This window comes from Chiloscyllium plagiosum, chromosome 11 (assembly GCF_004010195.1).
Source record: "Chiloscyllium plagiosum isolate BGI_BamShark_2017 chromosome 11, ASM401019v2, whole genome shotgun sequence".
Taxonomy (NCBI): Eukaryota; Metazoa; Chordata; class Chondrichthyes; order Orectolobiformes; family Hemiscylliidae; genus Chiloscyllium; species Chiloscyllium plagiosum.
This window is the reverse complement of record NC_057720.1, coordinates 65,384,092-65,403,178: the sequence shown is the minus strand read 5'-3', so window position 1 is coordinate 65,403,178 and position 19,087 is coordinate 65,384,092. Positions and strand designations below refer to the sequence as shown.

The following is a 19,087-nucleotide window of genomic DNA, read 5'->3' as shown; positions in this document are numbered from 1 at the left end:
AGGCTCTCACTGTCCACCCGATCTAACCCTCTGATTATCTTATATGTCTCAATTAAGTCACCTTTTAACCTTCTTTGCTCTAATGAAAATAGCCTCAAGTCCCTCAACCTTTCCTCGTAAGACCTTCCCTCCATACCAGGCAACATCCTAGTAAATCTCCTTTGAACCTTTTCCAAAGCTTCCACATCCTTCCTATAATGCAGAGACCAGAACTGCATGCAATACTCCCAAGTGCGGCCGCACCAGAGTTTTGTACAGCTGCAGCATGACCTCATGGTTCCAGAACTCGATCTCTCTACTCGTAAAAGCTAACACACCATATGCCTTCTTGACGTCCCTCCCAACCTGGGTAGCAACTTTGAGGGATCTATGTAGATGGACACCAAGATCACTCTGCTCATCTACACTACCAAGAATCTTACCATTAGCCCAGTATTCTGCATTCCTGTTACTCCTTCCAAGGTGAATCACCTCACTTTTCTGCATTAAACTCCATTTGCCACCTCTCAGCCCAGCTCTGCAGCTGGCTGACTGCAGAATCAAGAAGGAGTAGGGCCTACAAGTCTCAGGATTAGCTGCTTAATTGCCATTTAGAACTGAACTGAGGGGAAAGCTTCTCACTCAAAGATCTGTGAATTTTTAACATTCTCCTTTCAGATGGTCATGGTGCAGATTTGTTGGATATGAATTAACAATGATAGAAAGGACTTTGCGTTCTAGGGAAACAAGAGATATGAGGATTGGGTAGGAAAGCGAAGGTGCAATTGAAGATACCTTTCAGCTAACACTTTTGATCCTCTCCCTCCTGCCTGTACTTAGCTAGTTTCTTCTTAACTACATCTAGGTTACGGTACCCAGGAACATTGCATATGTACAGCAGACACAGACACTATACTTACTGAAATAACTCCACAGAGTCACTCTTTATTTACACGTGGAGAGTCCTTAATACTGATCCAGCTCCCTCAAAGCCAACTCTCAGAGTGAACAGGATGTCTGATGCTCCTGTTCCTTATTTTTAACGTAGTGATATGGTAAAAAGACACCATTGTGCAAAGACTTTATTCTGTATTTTACACCAACAGGAAAACACACATATGGCTAGTGAAACATTAACGAGCAAAGCATGATTAGGGCAATACTTATGTCAAAAAGTGAAGGAGGTGGTTAGGGAGAAATGTGAGGTCTAAATCAAAATAGGATTGGAGGGGGAGATAAAGCAGCCCATCCCCTGCAGTTCCCACCTCTATGTATAAACATTGAGAGTGTTAGTGGACACTGACATCTGGGCTCGAATGTTACTCTGGAAGAGGGGCAGGCAGATAGCAGAATTGACCCCCCTCCACAGCCCACTGCCTGTACCTGTTTATAGCCAGCCTGGCCAGCCAAGAAGCAGACCCACGAAGGGAGTTTCCAATCTGCCTACACCCCTTCCACATCTGGTGCCCAAATACCAGGAGCGCGGGACTGAAATGCAACCAGAAACATAACCAAAGGTTTTTCAAGTAACTAAAAAGGGAGTGAAAATCCAACCAATCCATATATGGTACACAAACTCTACAGTGCTGCAAAATAAGCAGTTGGGCTGGAGTCCATGACCTACCACAATCTGCAGTTGTAAGGGACTGCTGCATGTACCACCCTCCACACCAGGTCCCTGAGGGAAAGATATAAACCACCTGTTTATATCTGTCAGACAGGGCTCCCTGATTGGACCAGAAAACAGCCCAATCAGGGAACTCATATTCTGTGAGGTCCAACTGGCTGGCCTTATTAGAATCACTACACTTACATTCAGATGGAAGGTCATCTACCTACCTTGGTACCTCTGTTTCTCACTCAACAGATGTTACTAGAAGTGCAGATCCATTGCAATATTTTCATTACAGGAGGTATCAATTAAATTGACTTGACCTTTGAATACTGCATAAATACAAGAACTGACAAGATATTTATGAAATGGGAGAAATGCATTTATTTTATTTTGAAGAATTCCATAAATACAGAAGCAAGCTAGGGGGTGCACAAATATCAACGTGTATTAGATTGAAGTGCGTGTTTGTCTTTCATCCAGAGTATGTGATAACAACAAAAATAGAACAAGATTTGCATTAACTTTAAAAAGGACTAATGTAGGTAATTCCCAGCTCCATTCAACAATTTCTTCAGCCTGTAACTAGCGACAGGCTGTCTAACAGGAAGAGGACAAAGAAGCCTTTATTTAGACAAGTATACGTTTCCTGCCTTGATGGAATACCGTCAATTACTGTCAGGATGGATGCAGTGCACTTTTGGCTGTCAATCTGGAATTTCTTTTCTCTTAACACTCATACAAACTAACGGAAATGTTTGTTTTAAATGGGTGTTTTAACACATAGCGACGTACTGGAATAAGAAAAGCAGATTACAGGTTCCTTCAAGGGCCAAACGCAATTTGCATTTAATCCATGCAGCTCAGGAAAATCCCCAGATTCAATTTCTTGCCCGTGCAGAGTCCGGATATCTCTGGCCAGGATAGTGAAATTTGAGAAAAGGAAACCTGGCCAGGAACTAGGTTCCTGATGAGTATCCACAGACTCCAACACGTCCAGTCAGGATATGATCAAACCCAGCTTTGGTGCCACCATTGCAGAAACAGCTGACTGTCACCTTTTATACTTAGATATGAACATTGCTACGTTGGGAAGATGGAAAATTGGTATTTGCCACAATGGAACTACACCCAAGGAAAAGCCAGTGTCTACAGGATAGAGGAGGTAATTGTATGGGTGACAGGGATAGGTGAAAAGGACACATGCATCTGACCAGTGGATGCTCGAAGACCATGTTCTCTTAATTTTCGCCCCCCTGGTTGAATAGCCTGGTAACATTCACTGGAAATTCAGATAATAAAGTTAAGATTGAATGTATTCCTTCCAAGGATTGTTACACACTAGATGGCCATGTGTTAAAGGAGAGAGCAGAAACCAATGGCTGCACATTTTTCTAAACATGTTTTTACCAAAATACACGTTCCAAACATTACCTCATGACTCAATAATCACAGCTTCAATCTACTTCCATTAATTGGGATGCAAGTGAGATGCCAGTTAATGACCATCTCTGACATACAATTAAAATGTAATTAACATGCAAGGAGTAAGAAGGGAGACTCCTACCTCTGAACTAAGTGTCCCAGGTTCAAGACCTAACTGCTTCACAGAACTCTTGAAGTATATCTGAACAGGATGATTAGAACTATCAGAAAGTTATCTTTTCATTCCATGAAATGTTTTAGTGCATGCTTTCTTATGACTTCCCCCCCCCAACAAAACAATGTCAAACTGCATCCCTTATCACACTTCAGAATAATTTTTAATCAAATTTTTAAAAATTAATTAAAAAGAGGTGCAAAAGCAGAATTATTTATTTTTAAAAATTGTGTTTAATGCTGAAACAGTAAAGGCTTGACCATCAGTGGTGTCATACAGAAAATGCTGGATGGACAAATTGTTAGTGATCTTAAAAGGCGTAAAGAGTTGCTACAGGGAGAAATGGCTGATATTACACAGGTATACTGAATGAATGGGAACAGTGCTGGAGAGGCTATGAGATTTGAAGTTTAATTCTGTTCCATTGCAGTATGCTCAGATGACCGAATACTTTTGAGTTATAATCCTAATTTTGTTGAAAGGTTGTACAGAAAATAAGAAAATGACAGGTAACAAAAGATGGCTGTATATGTTTCATAATAGGCGACTGATAAAATCTTTGATGTCTGTCCTTATACCTTAGGGTATTTCAGCGAGGAGTTCCGTTGATTTTATTCTAATCAGCCAGCGTCACTGGGAATTTTCTGGGAAAGCCAGGAAGTTGTGTAATTGCTTGCATGAACAAGGATATAAAGTTAAGCTAGCAGCTGCAGTGAACATGTCAGTCTGCAAAGATAATCCTTTTGGGCATTGCTTCTTTTCTGTGCAGATAGACAGCCAGAAACCTTCACTGAAAATCAGCCGAACTTCAACTGAACATTTGCCGAGCACCAGGATCAAAGGCAGTGATCTCAGTCCAAATCTGTCATGGTAAGCCAGAATACAACTAAGGCTATGTACTTTACTACATCCAAAATCTTTGAATAGTTTTCTCAAATTTTATTTTATTGTTTGTTTCAAAGTTCTTTTCTCCTGCCTTTGTCTCTGAAGTGTGGTCCTATAGTCACACTTCACATATTGCCCCAAACAAAATAATCAATGTCAAGGTCATCACAGTTGAGGTCAAATTGTCTTGTCATCCAGTGACAAAACAAAGTATTATCCAGTTAATGCTATTGGATAGCAATCTAGACCGGGATTCTCTGGCAAATTTGTCCTCTCCTGAGCCCAGTGTTGAAGATCTTTGTGGTCCCTAGCCTGAGCCCCAAATTAGATCAGCTAATGGGAACTAAAGGAAGGAAGAGAAAAGCTATCTTTATTGTCTATTAGTGTTAAACCAGTCAGGAATTTATCACTGGGTCAGGAAGCATTTAAATCAAAATGTTCAGGCTTCAAATTATACTGAGACTTGATGCAAACTTTGTACTGTTTGGGTAAAAAAAGACCCATCTCTAAACCCAAGAAAGTAAAATGATAGGTGCAAAAATAATGAAACTGTAATGCATAGATTTCTTAATAATTGGTGGTCTTTGGATTTAAATTATATTCAAGCTGTGGTGTTAATTTCACTGTCTGTCAAAATAGGATATCTGAGATTAAGGAAAAGATTCTGTGTTTTCATTGAACTGAAACAAAACAATTTCCTTCAGGAATCAAGTGATCTCAACAAACCGGCCAGATGTTGTATACTTTAGAGAGGGTAACAGATGATCTGTTTTCAACCTGCACTAGACAGGCTGGTACAAATCAGCTGACACCAAACAGCTAAACCAGGTTCTGAAGATAAGCAATCTCAGAAAACTGAGAGCAAACTTGTTGCAAATTGCTTGTTCAAGTTCATTTCCCAGTGTTTTTGACCCTGAATATTGTAACAAACTAGTGCTGACAAACCCTTCCGCCAACCTTTCACAAAATTTTTATTTTCCTAAAATGTAATTGATCCCTCGCTCCTTGTTAATCACATGTTTATAAATATTTTCAGGACCTATTAGTAATTTATACATATGCACACTGTAGAAAAATGACCAGCCACAAAGAACACACTTGTAACAAATAAATGTTGGCTCTCCAGAAGGTCCATTCTGGCTAATCCTCTATTATGTTACAGCTGCTCTTGATCTGATAATAGTCTGAGCACAGACACTGATAAGAGATTGGTATCTCCTTAGAATGATGTGGAACTAGAAATTCAAGTTATGAAGTCAGTATATGCCCATGGCTGACTTAGGAAAATTGGAGCTCTATACATGTGCACCAACGACACTATCCCATAGCCAGACACTGGTAAAACTGTATTGTCAACAGATAGCTGATGGGGCAATCTGTTTCTGATAAAATTCAAAATGAAGTTCAAAAATTATGTGAGTAAAAACTTCTGATATTTCACATTGGTTGTGATGATGACATTGTTATTCTTCATAGGAAGAATGTAACAACTGCATTTCTAATAAGTGTTAGCTTTACAGTGGAGATAGCTATATTCATCCATCACAAGCGAAGACTGTTTCAATATACAGGCTGGTACCATTATGAATTGAAATGAATGTATTAAGCCCACACAGTTATGTGCAGGAGAAATTATAGTTTGGTATTTCAGTATTAAGTGTACAGTTGTTTAATGCACATGGATGAGATTTCCTTGGGTATCTGATGGAAACTTAGCCTGTGAAATGCAATGACTTGCACAGCATAACATCAATTCTCATCTTTTTAATGTATTGACCAATGAGTGCTACAGGTTTCTTATTTAAAATAGAAAATATAATGAGAAGTAGAATTTCAATATTACATATTTATTCTGATTTTTACATACCCAATCTATTCTACTTTGAAAATTATTAACCATAGCTTATTCTATGTAGGCCAACAGCAAAATGGCAAATAAGGTAAACCAACGATCTCCATTGACTCAGAAGAGTGGAAGTCAACTGTGGGTCTTCACCATCGTCATCCTTGGTAAGATATGAGCAATGTAAAATTCAAGTTTTAAATACCTTTTTTTGATACAGGTGATACCTATCATACTCCATGCACTGTCTTGCGTTGAGATGAATGTTCTTGAAATGCAAGAAGAGCTAGCAAACCAGAAACTTACATGAGCTTGATAGTTTATAATGTTAGATACTGAGCTTTCACATTTGGAATTCTTGTTCAGGATCCTCTATCTGGTGGCTATTCAGGTCTCATTTCTAATAGGTATGCACCAGAATGTAATTTAATTCTGCACTAATTGGAGCTAACAATAACCTTACTGAGAAAAAAAACTGAACGATTTTATAGGAAATGCAAAAAGTATCAGATTGACACAGATAGAATTCATCCCTGGAACAGGGGTACAGGCAAAGGAACTCTTCCTTCCTCCTGAGTTGAGAATGCTCAGTTTTGACATTAGAGCCAGAAGTATGAAAGAGTTCCATTTCCTAACATATCCACAAGAGATAACAAATGAAACATTTAGTGCAAAACAAAACATGGAAATAGGGAAACAAATTGATTCAGCCATGGAAAGAATACTTACCTGCATCATTTATCAGAACTGTTCTTTTCTTAACAGAACTAATGCTTCTAGAGAGAATCCATGGCTGGACCTATGAAACTATTGAAGAAAATATGCCCTGGGACAATGCAAGAAGCTACTGTCAACAAAAATACACAGATCTAGTTGCAATCCAGAATGCAAAAGAAATTGAGTATTTGAATAAAATCCTACCTTTTTCAAAATCTTACTACTGGATTGGAATAAGAAAAATAAATGGCAGTTGGACATGGGTTGGTACAAATAAAACTCTCACCAAAGAAGCAGAGAACTGGGCATTTGGTGAGCCAAATAACAAAGGAGAAAATGGCAATGAAGACTGTGTAGAAATATACATAAAAAGATCTGCTGATACCGGGAAATGGAATGATATCAACTGCAAAAGCAGGAAAAGACCTCTGTGTTATGAAGGTAAGGAGAATGACCAAAGATTATCTTAAACACTGCCCTGTGTTACCATGATGATCATGCTAATCTTTCAAGTGCCCTCTCTAACTAAAACAGAATAAATGTATATTATCTTTAGTCATGAGGTTAAGCATTAAGTTAATCCCAATTTATAATTTGCATGGACCAACGTATTTTGTACTTAGCATGTATATATGATAAAATGAAATTGTTTAAAGCCTGTCCATTATAACAATGTCACTATTGAATTGCACTGACTCTATAGAAGTTAAATTGTGCTTACATTTGTATATAACAGTGAGTAATATGCATGGATTTCTGAATTGCTTTTTCAGCTTCATGCACTCCTACTTCATGTAGTGCTCATGGACAATGTGTGGAGGAAATCAACAATTACACATGTATATGTAACGATGGATACTATGGACGAGACTGTGAATATGGTAAGGGTATATTACCTTCACAGAGTGAATAAAATAGCTTGTATAAAACAACATAGCAAGTCATGGTAGCTCAGTGGTTAGCCCTGCTGCCAGGGTCTTGGGCTCAATTCCAGCCTTGGGTAACTGTCTGTGAGGAGTCCACATGTACTTCCTGTGTCTGCATGGGTTTTCTCTGGGCATTCTGGTTTCCTCCCACAGTCCAAAGATCTGCAGGTTAGGGTGGATTGGCCATGCTAAATTACCCATCGTGCCCAAGGATGTGCAGGTTAGGTGGATTGGCCATGCTAAATTACCCATCGTGTCCAGGGATGTGCAGGCTAAGTGGGTTAACCATGGGAAAAGCAGAGTTACGGAGATTGATGGAAAGCTATTTGGAGGATCAGTGTAGACTTGAATGTTCTCTTTCCACACTGTCAGGATTTTATGACTCTAAGCATTTATGGTACATATAGAATCCTCTTTCTCTATCCATCGATAATCTGAATTATAGGCTGTTTCCCTATACCAGTTTTATTTTTGCCTGTGTAAACTTTTCCTCTTCTTGTTAACATTTAACTTAGTAATGGATATTATTATGTGGTCAGTCCTTTTCACTATTTCCCGCCAAATGATCAGTCTTCATTTGTTAATCCAAAACCCTCTTGTGGGGCAGTCTCACTTCACTCTATGTCGATATGTCTGAGGCTCTTGCAAGAGTATGTGGGAATGAGCAGAAACAAGGTCAGGCTGATCAGTCACATCTCAAAACTTCCCTACCCTATCCAGTTCATCAGCTTCAAGGTTTAAAGCAAGCTTAGATAAGCTAAGGTGAATTGGCCATGCTAAGTAGTGTTAGGTGAAGGGGTAAATGTAGGGGAATGGGTCTGGGTGGATTGCTCTTTGGAGGGTCGGTGTGACTTGTTGGGCTGAAGAGCCTGTTTCCACACTGTAAGTAATCTAATCTAATCTAATGTTCCTTCACTTGAGCAGTGAATAACAATACGTTATAAAGTTTGGAAATGTATTGCATCTATCCAGAAAATCCTAAAAATACCTTCTCCCAGTATTGCAACACAATTATTACTGAAATAATTCCCAAATTCTGTTTTCTGCAACTCTGCCTGGCAAATCATTTCACATATTCATTATTCCGTGTTACAAATAGCATCTGAATATCAGTCCTATATTAGACTTATGAAGATTTAAACCAGTGATCCTTTGCTCTAGCTTCATAAAATGAATATTACTCAAATATATAGATAAAAATTACAATGAGTTATTCCAATTTCCCCTGTGCAGTTGAACAGTGTACCACCCTCAATGTTCCTGACCAAGCAACGATGAGCTGCACGGATCCTAATGGAAATTTCAGCTTCAGCTCGACGTGTGACTTCCACTGTGCTGCAGGGTTTACACTGCAGGGCTCACAGAGGCTCCAGTGCAATGCAACAGGAATGTGGACAGCGATGACCCCCCACTGTGAAGGTATGGGCATAGCCCTAGAGAGAAAATATTCAGAAACAGATTTAGAAAAGTTGAAGACGTGATGAACTAATATCGATTAAGGTTTTTCAGCTTTTATTCAATCTCATAATTTATACATTTTAGTTCAGAGATGTGGAGAGCCTGAGGTACACGAGCAAGGATTTAAGAAGTGCTCTCATCCCATTGGAGATTTCAGTTACAACTCAACGTGTGACTTCAGCTGTGCTGAAGGGTTTGAGCTCCGAGGATCAGACAGACTGGAGTGTGGAGCATCAGGAGAATGGTCAGCATCGATTCCCAGCTGTGAAGGTGAGAGCAAATCAACCCTAAACTTAAAAAAGAAAAACTGTTTACCAGAAAGCTAAAAGTTTCAAGAGATATTATGTAAAGACAAGGGAAGCCAAGATTGACACTGAAAGATCACGACGACTTAATTATTTGGTTAATTTACTCCTGTATAACTTCTCCCCAGAAAATAGGTTAATTTAATTTATAACTGCCTTCCCTGTACCAGGGCTAAACTGAACTGAGTAGACATTCAAAAAATAAGTGTAAGCTATAAAATGAGAAAATAGAGAAGAGAGATTTACAGGATGAAATGTGTGAAAAAATGATTGGATTCATTGGTTGATAGTGCCAGGAAAGAAGTACATCAAGGAAATGGGAATGGTTAATAATGTGAGCTCGCTCTGAAACAGTGATGGGAACAACAATCCTGTACCTAACCAGAGCACCAGGCTTCAGGGATAACAGAGGCAGGCATGTCCCTGATGTTCTCATCCATCAGTGAGGCCACCATCTCCTCATTCAATCCCAGCTGATAATTCACACCTGTCATGAAGACACATTACAATAAGCATCACTTTTTTTTATTACAGCTAAAAAATGTGCAGCTCTAGAAGTTCCCACACATGGATTCAAGGAATGCTCTCATCCCATTGGAGATTTCAGTTACAACTCAACATGTGCCTTCAGCTGTGCTGAGGGGTTTGGGCTCCGAGGATCAGTCAGACTGGAGTGTGGAGCATCAGGAGAATGGTCAGCACCGATTCCCAGCTGTGAAGGTAGAGTAAATAGCATTGAATGTTCTAAAGGGAAAAGTGTTGAATAGAGCATGAGAATTTTCAACATATATTTTGTTAAAGAAAGGCAAGAGAAACTGAGATTAACGTTAAGACAATCATGAATTAACTTGTTTACTTACTGTAATTCTGTATGCTTTCCCACTAGAGAATATGCTAAGCTGAGTAATTGTAAACCTTGAAACTGAAAGTTGTGTGTTGGAAAGGTACATTTATGTCAGTATATGGGCCCTTGGGAGTGTAGCAGATAGTTCAAAATCAATGACCCTGACAGGTTGCTATATTTGTTAATGACTAATCAAAGTTGTTAAATTATCAAAGTAAACCTTCCTTTTCTGTAACAGAGCTAAATTGAACTAAATTGGCCTGTCAAGCAATAAATTATTAACATTGGAATGGACAGTCCTGGTGACATGTTGCAGAGAAAGGGAGAAAAAGCAAAAATGGCAAGATGTTAAATGGGAAAATCACAAACACAGGGGCTTAGCAAGGTGAAATATCATGAAAGAATGATTGGATCCATTAGTTCACAGTGATAAGAAAATGGTGCATGAAAAAAATTGGAATTGTGAAGAAGAGCAGAGTAAATGACAGTAGAAAGAGCACTTTGGTTTGCGTACAACTGGAAAATGTACAACTCTATAGGTTCCCATACAATGATTCATTGATTGTTCTCAGCCCGCTTGGAGATTGTGTTTACAGCTCAAGAAGTTACATCATCTGTGCTGAAGGTTCAAGTTCTGAGGGTTAAGTAGACTGGAGTACAGAACAACTACAGAATGATCAGCACTGATCACCAATTTTCGAGCCCACTGTTAAATAGAATTTAATTGTTTTAGCATAAAAGAGATCTAAACACAAAACACACCTTTGAAAGTGGAGTGTCAAGTCATATTCATGTTATCTGCATAATGCAAAGCAAAATCATTATAACTGTGCTCGGATTGTTATATTCATTCTGTATATAGATTTCAATTCAAGTTAACTCATACATGAAATGTTGTAAAATGTTAGTTTTCCATCTGTCCACAGGTAATGCTCCATATATATCTATTTTAACTGCATCTGTTACTGCATCTGGTATCTCTGCTTTGACATTGATAGCCTGGATAGCAAGACAACTCAAAAAGAAAGGTAAATATGCTTCAGCTAATCATTTTCTATGGTTACAGTTTCCTGTATACTCTTTTGATCAGACTTCAATTCTTTGACGTTTATTAAAAGTGTTTTTGATAGCCTATTTCTTGTGTGATGTGTCATGGTTGAACTGAGCTTTCGAGCTTGCCCTCTTCTTGATGTGTACAGTGATATTATTTCACACACATACAGATACACATGCGTGTACATACACTCTGTCTCTCTCTGTCTGTCTGTCTCTCTCTCTATCATACATATTGTTCCTATTGCCTTGTCATTTATTGCCTTTATGTCTATTTGAAAGAATTAGCTATCCACTGGGTTTCTTTACCATTTAACTTTGTTCCCCTCAAACACAAATCTCAGTCTGCTGTTGCCCTCAACTAGATTGTTAAATGCAATCGCTTGATGCTGTGTACTATATCCATTATGGAAGGTAGAGATTGGAATCCAGTGGTGAAACATGGGCAAAAATGTAACAATTTAAACAAATCCTAAGGTATAAGAATACAAAGAACAGAGATTGAAATCATTCTGTGATTCTAATAATGAACGTGTCAATATGTTTATAAAAAAATGACTTTTTTGCCATATAACTCATTAAATTTACACCTTTATTAAAATTCCAGACAGATAAATTTTCCACAATGATGTGGGTGTAGTTTATGTTTATTGATATGACCATGAAGTGTGACTCCAACACTTATCTAGCTTATTACAAGCAATCTGGAAATAAGAAATCTATTAGAAGTTACGAAGTACTTACCAACATCTCTTGCTCGGTGTTGTATTGATAAACATCAAGGGTTTCCTGTTTTATGGGTGGAGTCTTTCCTCAGATTAAAAAATACTATGAACAGTAAATGTTACATTGGTCAAAAGCAAAATTAGAAAATAATGAAAAAGGGAGGTGTGGACAACATATTTTCCCAGGTCCAGGGCCTGAATCCAGCTAAAATGCATAATATGACAAGTAATTTTCTGTAGAACCTAACTATTGAGAATGGTCCACAAATCAAAACTGTCCATACTATGGCTTAAATTAGCCATCTCAATGAGCGAAGCCTTATGAATAGTTGGCAAAGTAAAGACAAGATAGCGCATGTAGATGTACTGGAGAAAGTTTCCCTTTTTTTTTGTTGCCTCAGACTGATTTTGGAAGTGCTCAGTTGTGATGCTGGGTGTGTTCTTTGGTAACATATTTCATCCTAATGCACTGATTTTCCTGTCCATATAAGTCAGAACATTGTGGAAATGCGAATTTACATACAGTTCTCCTTGAGAGAATGCTTCAGGGAATTAGTGCCTGCCTGGAATGATGCTAACTCACATTAATTATTTTTGTTTGCTGTAGATTTAAATGCAGATGAGAATTTGCCTCTTTCTAGTGAGGACTTTATCATTTTGAAAATGATCTGGCTCTGTAGTAAAACTCTGTGACCTCAGTGCAAATTTGTACCCATACTGTTTGTAGTGCAGTTTGGTGTGAAGTACCACAATGTAGGAGAAATTGTGAAAATAGTGATTTTCAAAAATCTCCTTCTGGTAATAAATCCTATGCTGCAATAAGCCATTTGCCACAATTACAACAAGTTTAATTGTGATCCAGAATTGCTTGTAATTTATTTTGAAGACAGTTTATTTAAATATTCAACTCTCAGTAGCACAATGTTGTTAGGTAAACATAATGCTCAGCTTGGATGTTCTGTTTTGAGGGAAAACAAACTCAATTGATTTTATTTCTCTCTCTCCCTTCTAGCACAAGCAGAGAAGTTTTCACTTTTAAGGTAAAACTTGCATTTTTTAAATCAGCTTTTTTAGAAGTGAGATGCCACATGAATACTTTTAAATGTTATCTCTTCTGCATGGTTTTATGTAAACTCAGTGCAAGAGATGCTAGGATTGTATTTACAATATGAACTGGCTTTGTACATTAAAGTGAATATATACCCTGACATCTCAGTCACTATTCACAACATCCAATATATAATTTGAGCCTTATAAACTAGGAAAGTACTGGTGTCACTGAGTTTGCTCTGAATTAACTGCTCTTAGCTGGAAAAAATGCAGAGATAGATGAAACAAACTGGGAGAAAGTGAGGACTGCAGATGCTGGAGATCAGAGCTTAAAAATGTGTTGCTGGAGAAGCGCAGCAGATCAGGCAGCATCAAAGGAGTAGGAGAATCGACGTTTCGGTCATAAGCCCTGCTTCATTCCTGAAGAAGGGCTTATACCCGAAACATCGATTCTCCTGTTCCTTTGATGCTACCTGACCTGCTGCGTTTTTCCAGCAACACATTTTTAAGCTATAGATGAAACAAAGCCAAAGAATCCAAATTGGTTAAAATCACTGTCATTAACCATGGAAAGGCATGTCACCTATAGGGTTGGACATGGCTGAGATTGTCTGCATGATATATTTCACTGAAATGTGGTATCTAGGCTCACAGGTTAATGTTGGTGGTTAATAACTGTGAAATAGTCAGCACTATTGGGGCAATGGAAGGGGGGCAACTTCATTTTGAAACTTATTAATGAACAAGTAAATTCAATTTGACTGCTAATTAAGACATTGTTTCCTTTTCACAGCAATGAAAAACAGAATTTACCAAGAGAAACTTACACAGCATATGAGGAGGTGTAGGGCAGCATGTGTTGAGGTAAGAGATCTATGCTTAACTGATCAACATGAACCAATATTAGAGTTCTCTGATGTGAATAATGAGATAGCTCATTGCAATCCTTAGTAGTTTCTGATTAACTTAAAGCTGATTTCTTCTTTAGATTGTAAGTGCACCACTATTTGGGCAGAATGCCAAAGATATCTAACTATGTGTTCATTTCTTAATATAGGTCTTTGACAGTTTTTTGTAAACAAGAGAAAAACAAGAATTTTCAAGATCGTTCATTTTGCAGCTTCAACATTGCAAGACCTTGGTACCATTTATGAACAGGTGGATCTCCTCTTCCATCAGAATTCAGTTCATTTATTTGACAGCAATGTTCCATCTGTCAGAATTACAAATGCAAATAATAAGGCACTAAACTTTACTACCCAATTCATCATGTAAAGTTACCCATACTTGTGATGTGTGTTTACAATCACAGGATTAAATGAAAGCCTGTACCTATACATTAATGATAAACTTGTCACTTTTTACAAAGGCTAACTAGAGATGTGATGACAATGGACAGTTTTAAAATGAAGCACTTCCACTTAAAGGAGACAGTAGTCCGATGATTGGTATCTAGTTCTTTGTTAGATCAGTGATAAATTGTCAGAATAGTTTACAATCTGCTATGATTTTGTACAATTTGTTTACTGCATAGAATATGTGCATTACCGAAGGCTTCGGTCACTGGTATAGAAAATACAAATACACTAAAGGATATGCTGAGTTGTCATGTGTAGAAACAACTATCACTAGTAACACAAGCAAACACTCCAGATTGCCGTTTACATCACACAATGCTTTCAATGAAGGCACTAAACCAGCCTTTATCCAGACCTGCTCCTTAGCCTCTGTTTCAAGTCTCAGATTAGTTCCCCATTTTATTTTCCTTTGTTCCAAATCTCTCCCCAGTGGTTTGCTCTGATAGAACTCCCAAAGTCAGAAGTTTGATGCTTTAAGTCCATTACAGCATATTTTAAGATTTATAAAAGCTATCTTCAACAGACCTAAAATTCTGTTTCAAAATTAATTGGTTACAACACTCGCGGAAAGAAGGATTTAATTATTAATAATAAAGAAGGTAATATTGAGAACAACAAACTGGATAGTAAAATAGTCAAACCCCTTACTGCCAATAAATTGAAGAATGACATTTATCAGATATTATAGTATAAACAACCTAAATGATTCTTTTAAGAATCAAAGTGAATATTCACAATGAACACTGAATGTATAGTATTATTCTGTACGTTTTATCCACTCTCCATATCTGTATATGTTGGTTACACATTTGTGTTCACATTTTTATTTATTATCGGTTTATTTAATTACTCCCTATGGCTGAGATAGTGTATGAAAGGTGAATGTTAGATTTGTATCATCATCTCATCGGGCAAACTGCAGTTACGGCGTGATTTCCGTTGTGACTTTCTGTTATCTATATGGCTCTATACCTGTGTATGACATGATGTTACTATGATCTGTTAACATAGAGCTATATCTCACTTGCAATTCATGAGTTGTTCAAATGCATTTTTGTTTTGGAGATCTGATAGAAATTGGATAATCCATTAATGCACCAAGTTCGTCCCTCTCAATCTAAAAGCTAATTATGAAGTAACCTTGTGTGAAAATTACAGAACAAATAAATTGACCATAACATAATGCATTTAGGCATTTAGCTGCCCCACGCCCCATACATTTTTGTGAGAGTAATTCAACAAGATTGTAGATAAGCTGATAAAAACAAATCTATGTGGAAGAAAGACACCAGTTAGAGAAAATGTTGCAGCACGAACACTGTTCGTAAAATATTGCACATGGAAATTTAAAATTGTTCCATTCTGCAGCAGTGCTTTTCCTCACAAAATAAATACATATACGTAAAAAAGTACACAGATTGGAAAACTTCATTGTATCATTTTACATAATGCTCACCAGAAAGTATGAAAGAGGAAAGTGTTTAAGATGTTTCTAATATATTTTCGAGATGTCCACATTAATAAATTAACATAATTGTACATGTATATTATATAATTTATTTGTATATCTGTTGTTGATTAATTTCTTGGTTGACCTTTGTACATATAATTCTAATAAAAAAATGGTCATAAACTGATTGTGCTGTCAATAGCTTTCTTAGTTTCCTACAGTGTGGACACTGAACAGTCCATTTATCAGGATCTTTATTTCCTGTTTTTAGCCATGAGATTAATACCTTGCCTCTTATTAATGATTATGCCTAACCCAACACAACAATCAGATCAGTTGACTAGATTGTCTCAAGGCAACAAACACAGAGAATACTGGAGTAACTCTGTTGTGAAGGGGAGTCAAACCAGACTCAAAACGTTAACTTTATTTCTCTCTACAGTTGCTGCCAGACTGGCTGAATCTTTTCAACATTTCTCTGTGTTTGTTTCAGATTTCAGGCAGCCACATATTTTGCTTTTACAATGTTATTGTCTTGAGAGAAACTGTTTTGATTGCTTAGTTATAGTTTCTCCTATGTGACAACTCTTCAGAGACCTATAGACAACTCCCACCCATGTCTTCTATCCCTTGCTATTCTTATTTCCACCAAATCTGATTCCACATCATCATCTATTGCACTCATATCACTGATATTTATGAAGTCAGAAATACTGGAGATATGCAAAAAGGATATGACGACTGTCATAGGTGACTTTAATCAGCATATGGACTGCACCTATCAAATGGACGAAAGTAAGATGGAAGGCAAATATGTTCAGGGTATCAGAGTTTTCTTTAGAGCGGTACCAAAGAACAGGCTATATTAAATATGTTATGATGAGGGATTAATAAAAGATCTCATAGTTAAGAATCCTCTTGGGGCGAGCAATCATAACATAGTCGAATTCCAAATTCAGTTTGAGGGAGGGCAACTTAGGCCTTAAACCAGTGTCCTAAACTTAAATAAGGGCAATGCAGTGCAGGACAGAAATGCAGTGAGCATCCAGGTGGGGGTGACATTGAGCGACAGCAATGACAGTGAACAAAGAGCCTGAGATGCAGCTTGATTTAGTCTATGAACTGAATGTGTGCCCCTGAGCACACAATGCCCTTGCTCCAGCTTTACAATGAGTGTTGCTAATGCAGCCTGAGGTACAGCTTTGAAGTGCAGAAGTGTCCTGCAAGTGGATCAGGGATGTGCTCTGAGGGTTCTTAGAGCTTGGCACATGTCGAAAGCCAATATCACGGACTTGGGGTACATGTAGCTGCTGCCTATGAAATGGGCCCTGAGCTGTTGATGCCTGGCTTTAAACATGGAGATCTTTCAGAGCAAGAGGCAAGCTGAATTGTCAGGTCTTGTTTCCTTGTGGAGTTTTCTCACAGGAATTGATTAAGAAATTGAAAATGCAAGTATGACAGTAAGCTTGCGGAGAACATAAAAACTGACTGGAAAAGCTCCCATAAGTATAAGAAGAGAAAAAGATTGGTGAATACAAATGTAGGTCCCTTACAACCAGAAACTGGGGAAATTATAATGGGAAACAAAGAAATGGCTGACCAACTAAATGTATACTGAAAGCAAAGAAAATGGTAGAATTCACAGCAGGTCAGGCAGCATCTGTGAGAAGGGAGCAAGATAACATTTCAAGTCTAGGTAACTCTTCATTGGAGTTAACCTACCAAAAATGTTGCAGAACACAAGGATTAGTGATGTTAAGACGGACCCGCGGGGTCTCGTCTTTGCGTGTTCTTTCGGAAGGAGAGACTCACACTGGCAACTATGGTTAGACGCAGACAGCAGTTTATTCACAGAATCTTAACTGGTACAACGAATCTACAAGCATGCATTAGTTGGAGAAGGCGTTCTGTCTTCCCGTTCAAACTTGACACAATTATACTTCGCGCTGCCTGGAGTCCCCGGTCAGTTCGCCTTCCCCATTGGTCCATTCATCTGCGCGCGCTGGGGATCCGTCCTCCTATTGGCCGCATTGAAGTGCCTGTCCAGCTCCTGCTGTGCTTGACAATGGCTCAGCCATCCCCGGGAGCGGTTCCGATCCTGTATTCAATAGTTCATTGTTTCAAGGAATTACTATGCGTCTGACAGGCTAGCCATTTTCAATAGTTTCAGTTACACTTATCAACTTTAGACTTAAATAGAGCCATTCACACTCACTAGTTACAGGTTCCGATAGAGCAATTCACACTTGTCTAATAGTTACAGATTCCGATCGGTTTCTTTATTAATCCCGAGTTTCGATGGGGCAATTGATACTGGCTGGTATTTACAGGCTCCAAGATTTAATTAACATTATGCATATCCCTTACAAGCTCCAGCAGTCATGCAGTCGCCTGCAGCAGCTCGCTTGGCTGTTGTTAACCATTTCAGGGCTGGAAGTGTCACCCTCCCTAGCCCTACATTAAACACCCCAGTGAAATCTCCCCAACAGTGAGAAGGAGAAACTGAAAGAAATCAATATTAGCAGGGAAGTGGTGTTGGGGAAATTGAAAGCTCGAAGGCTGATAAATCTCCAGAGCCTGAAAATTTGCATCCCAGGGTATTTAGGGAAGTGGTCCTAGAAATAATGGATGCATTGGTCTTCATCTTTCAAGACTCTATTGACTCTGAAACAGTTTCTACAGATTAGGAGGTAAATAATGTTACCCTTTTGTTTAAGAAAGGGAGGTAAAGAGAAAACTGAGAACTATAGGCCAGTCAGTCTGACATCAGTAGTGGGGAAAATGCTAGAGACCAATATAAAAGGCTTCATAGCAGATCACTTAGAAAGCAATGGCACGGTCAGATAACATCAGCGTGGATTTTCATAAGACACTTGACAAATCTACTGCAATTCTTTGAGAATGTAACTCATACATTTGATGGGAGTGAGGACTATATATATGGTTTATTTTGATTTTCAGAAGGCTTTTGCCAAAGTCCCCCAAGAGAAATTAGCATGTAAAGTTAAAGCGCACAGGATTGGGGGGCAGTTTATTGAGATGGATTGAAAACTTATTAAACAGACAGCAAACAAACAGTAGGAATACATGAGTCTTTTTTTCAAATGGCAAGAAGGATTGATGAGGTAGCCCAGGGATCAGTGGCTAGGACCCCAGCTATTCACAATATATACTAAAGATTAGATGAAAGAATTAAATGTAATATCCCCAAGTTTGCAGATGTCACTAAGCTGAGTGGGAAGGTTAGAATGTGAGGATGATGCAGAGATGCATCACTGTGGT

At 38.2% G+C, this 19,087-nt stretch overlaps 1 protein-coding gene across 1 annotated transcript; it reads left to right on the top strand.

The window, feature by feature from the left end:
• The first annotated feature begins 3,903 nt into the window (after nucleotides 1-3,903).
• On the top strand, nucleotides 3,904-15,933 carry LOC122554486 (L-selectin-like). Its single transcript, XM_043699591.1, has 11 exons — nucleotides 3,904-4,061; nucleotides 5,993-6,086; nucleotides 6,685-7,077; nucleotides 7,410-7,517; nucleotides 8,796-8,981; nucleotides 9,105-9,290; nucleotides 9,860-10,045; nucleotides 11,096-11,197; nucleotides 12,960-12,987; nucleotides 13,791-13,861; nucleotides 14,055-15,933. The coding sequence occupies exons 1-10, from the start codon at nucleotides 4,059-4,061 to the stop codon at nucleotides 13,843-13,845; spliced, it is 1,341 nt and encodes a 446-aa protein (XP_043555526.1). The 5' UTR covers nucleotides 3,904-4,058; the 3' UTR covers nucleotides 13,846-13,861; nucleotides 14,055-15,933.
• The last annotated feature ends 3,154 nt before the right edge of the window (nucleotides 15,934-19,087 follow it).

Excerpts from the sequence above, each read along its gene's own strand:
- LOC122554486 (XM_043699591.1), top strand. Across the intron at positions 7,518-8,795 it reads TGGACGAGACTGTGAATATG|TTGAACAGTGTACCACCCTC; the intron begins GTAAGGGTATAT and ends TCCCCTGTGCAG. Across the intron at positions 12,988-13,790 it reads GAGAAGTTTTCACTTTTAAG|CAATGAAAAACAGAATTTAC; the intron begins GTAAAACTTGCA and ends TCCTTTTCACAG.